Source organism: Aphanomyces astaci (genome assembly GCF_000520075.1).
Source record: "Aphanomyces astaci strain APO3 unplaced genomic scaffold supercont1.570, whole genome shotgun sequence".
NCBI lineage: Eukaryota > Oomycota > Saprolegniomycetes > Saprolegniales > Verrucalvaceae > Aphanomyces > Aphanomyces astaci.
The window spans coordinates 5,831-7,265 of record NW_009798833.1 but is presented as its reverse complement, the minus strand read 5'-3'; the positions used below and the strand labels follow the sequence as shown (position 1 = coordinate 7,265).

Here is a 1,435-nt window from a genome sequence, read left to right as displayed (position 1 = left end):
TGTCGAAATATGCACGCATTTTGCTACTGATTAGATATATCTATTTCAATCAGAAGGCAGCAAATTCGAAATTGACTAGGTTACTGATCAAAAATAATATTTGCCGTTCGAACGATTCATCCATGGCGAAAAGATTGCGAGGGCTGTAGGGGCAACTATTAGATGATGGAGATCGATTTGATTTGGTTCCATAGGGTTTAAATGAACGGCTACTGCATTTATAGCTCAGGTGGTAGAGCATCGGTTTTTTAACTCAAAGGTCGTGGGTTCGATCCCCGGCTTCCCCGGATTAGGATTTATCCGTCCCTCCCCTGGGGAATCCGGATAACAAGGGCCGCGTACGAAGACGAGGACCGAACTTCGAAGAAGATCGGTCGAAGCACGAAGTATGAAGCGTTGAGCGAAGTAAAAACCGAAAATTACACACCGCCCTGGTCGAGCAGGGGCGTTACAATTGGCGAAGCGGTTCCATAACATGTGGTTCTAGTGTCAGCCCTCGCGGAGGAATGTCTTAAAAATCATAATCCATACTCAATTATTCAAATCGGGTTAGTGCAACTATTGGCTTGTTGTTGGATTTTGTATGTATAGTGGTATGCCATCCAGGTATTGTGCTTTCTGGATAAACTTGCCAATTGTGAGTCATTGTGAAAATCGCCAACAAATAGCAAATATATGGTTAGAATTTCGAAGATTTGGGCAGAAAATGGACATCCAACTCAGTTTTCCACAAAGGGCACTACGACGACGTGTAGTCGCACGTTGCGGTAGTGCGGGTGTCCAGTTGGTGTACTTGAGATGTCTGTTTGTGTGTACAGTACATAGGTGTGGATGTGTGCTGGTGATACGAAGAAACTCGCTTACGAGGCCTACGCGCTCAAGTGTTAATGCTGCAAGATTGGATCGTTGACTCAGCTCAGGAAATTGCATCATAATAGGGTGTTTACAGTCCACGAGACCATCGAGGACCGCCTACGAATTTGTATCAATTTTCAGGGGGAGTTGAGAGACAAAAAACCTTTACCACTTCCAGTGCATTCAAAATCAATTCATACAAGTATTACTCGGAAGCAGGTTATTAGACAACGATATCCGTAAGAATGCTCTGGTCGTCGTCGCTTTCTGCATCGTCACTTGACTCGTCCTCTCCAGGCAGCGCGGGTTCATTCACAGCTTCGTCGGCAGCTTCCATCTCGACAAGGTATGCACTGAGTTCAGAGACTTTCTTCTTCGTATGACTGATGCATCGATAGATCACGTCACTTGGTACGCCCCCCAACGCAATGTCCAACCACCGCCGGACATCCTCCATCGTCGTCTCCGTGGTATATTGCCGGCCGACGATCCCCTTCACGTAAGCCCAAATGTACTCGATTGGTTGCAGATCTGAATGGTAGGGTGGCGTGTAGACAACCTCATATCCACGGGAGCGAGC

At 46.6% G+C, this 1,435-nt stretch overlaps 1 protein-coding gene and 1 pseudogene across 2 annotated transcripts; one reads left to right on the top strand and one right to left on the bottom strand.

Moving 5' to 3' along the window:
• Window positions 1-214: 214 nt before the first annotated feature.
• On the top strand, window positions 215-287 carry H257_19416 (annotated as a pseudogene). The gene has a single exon. The product of its transcript is annotated as a tRNA-OTHER (tRNA).
• Window positions 288-1,087: 800 nt separating this feature from the next.
• Window positions 1,088-1,312, bottom strand: H257_19415 (hypothetical protein; the record flags this gene model as incomplete). Its single annotated transcript, XM_009848561.1, has 1 exon — window positions 1,088-1,312. A coding segment is annotated over one exon (225 nt), but the record flags the coding sequence as incomplete, so codon positions are not given.
• Between the last annotated feature and the right edge of the window lie 123 nt (window positions 1,313-1,435).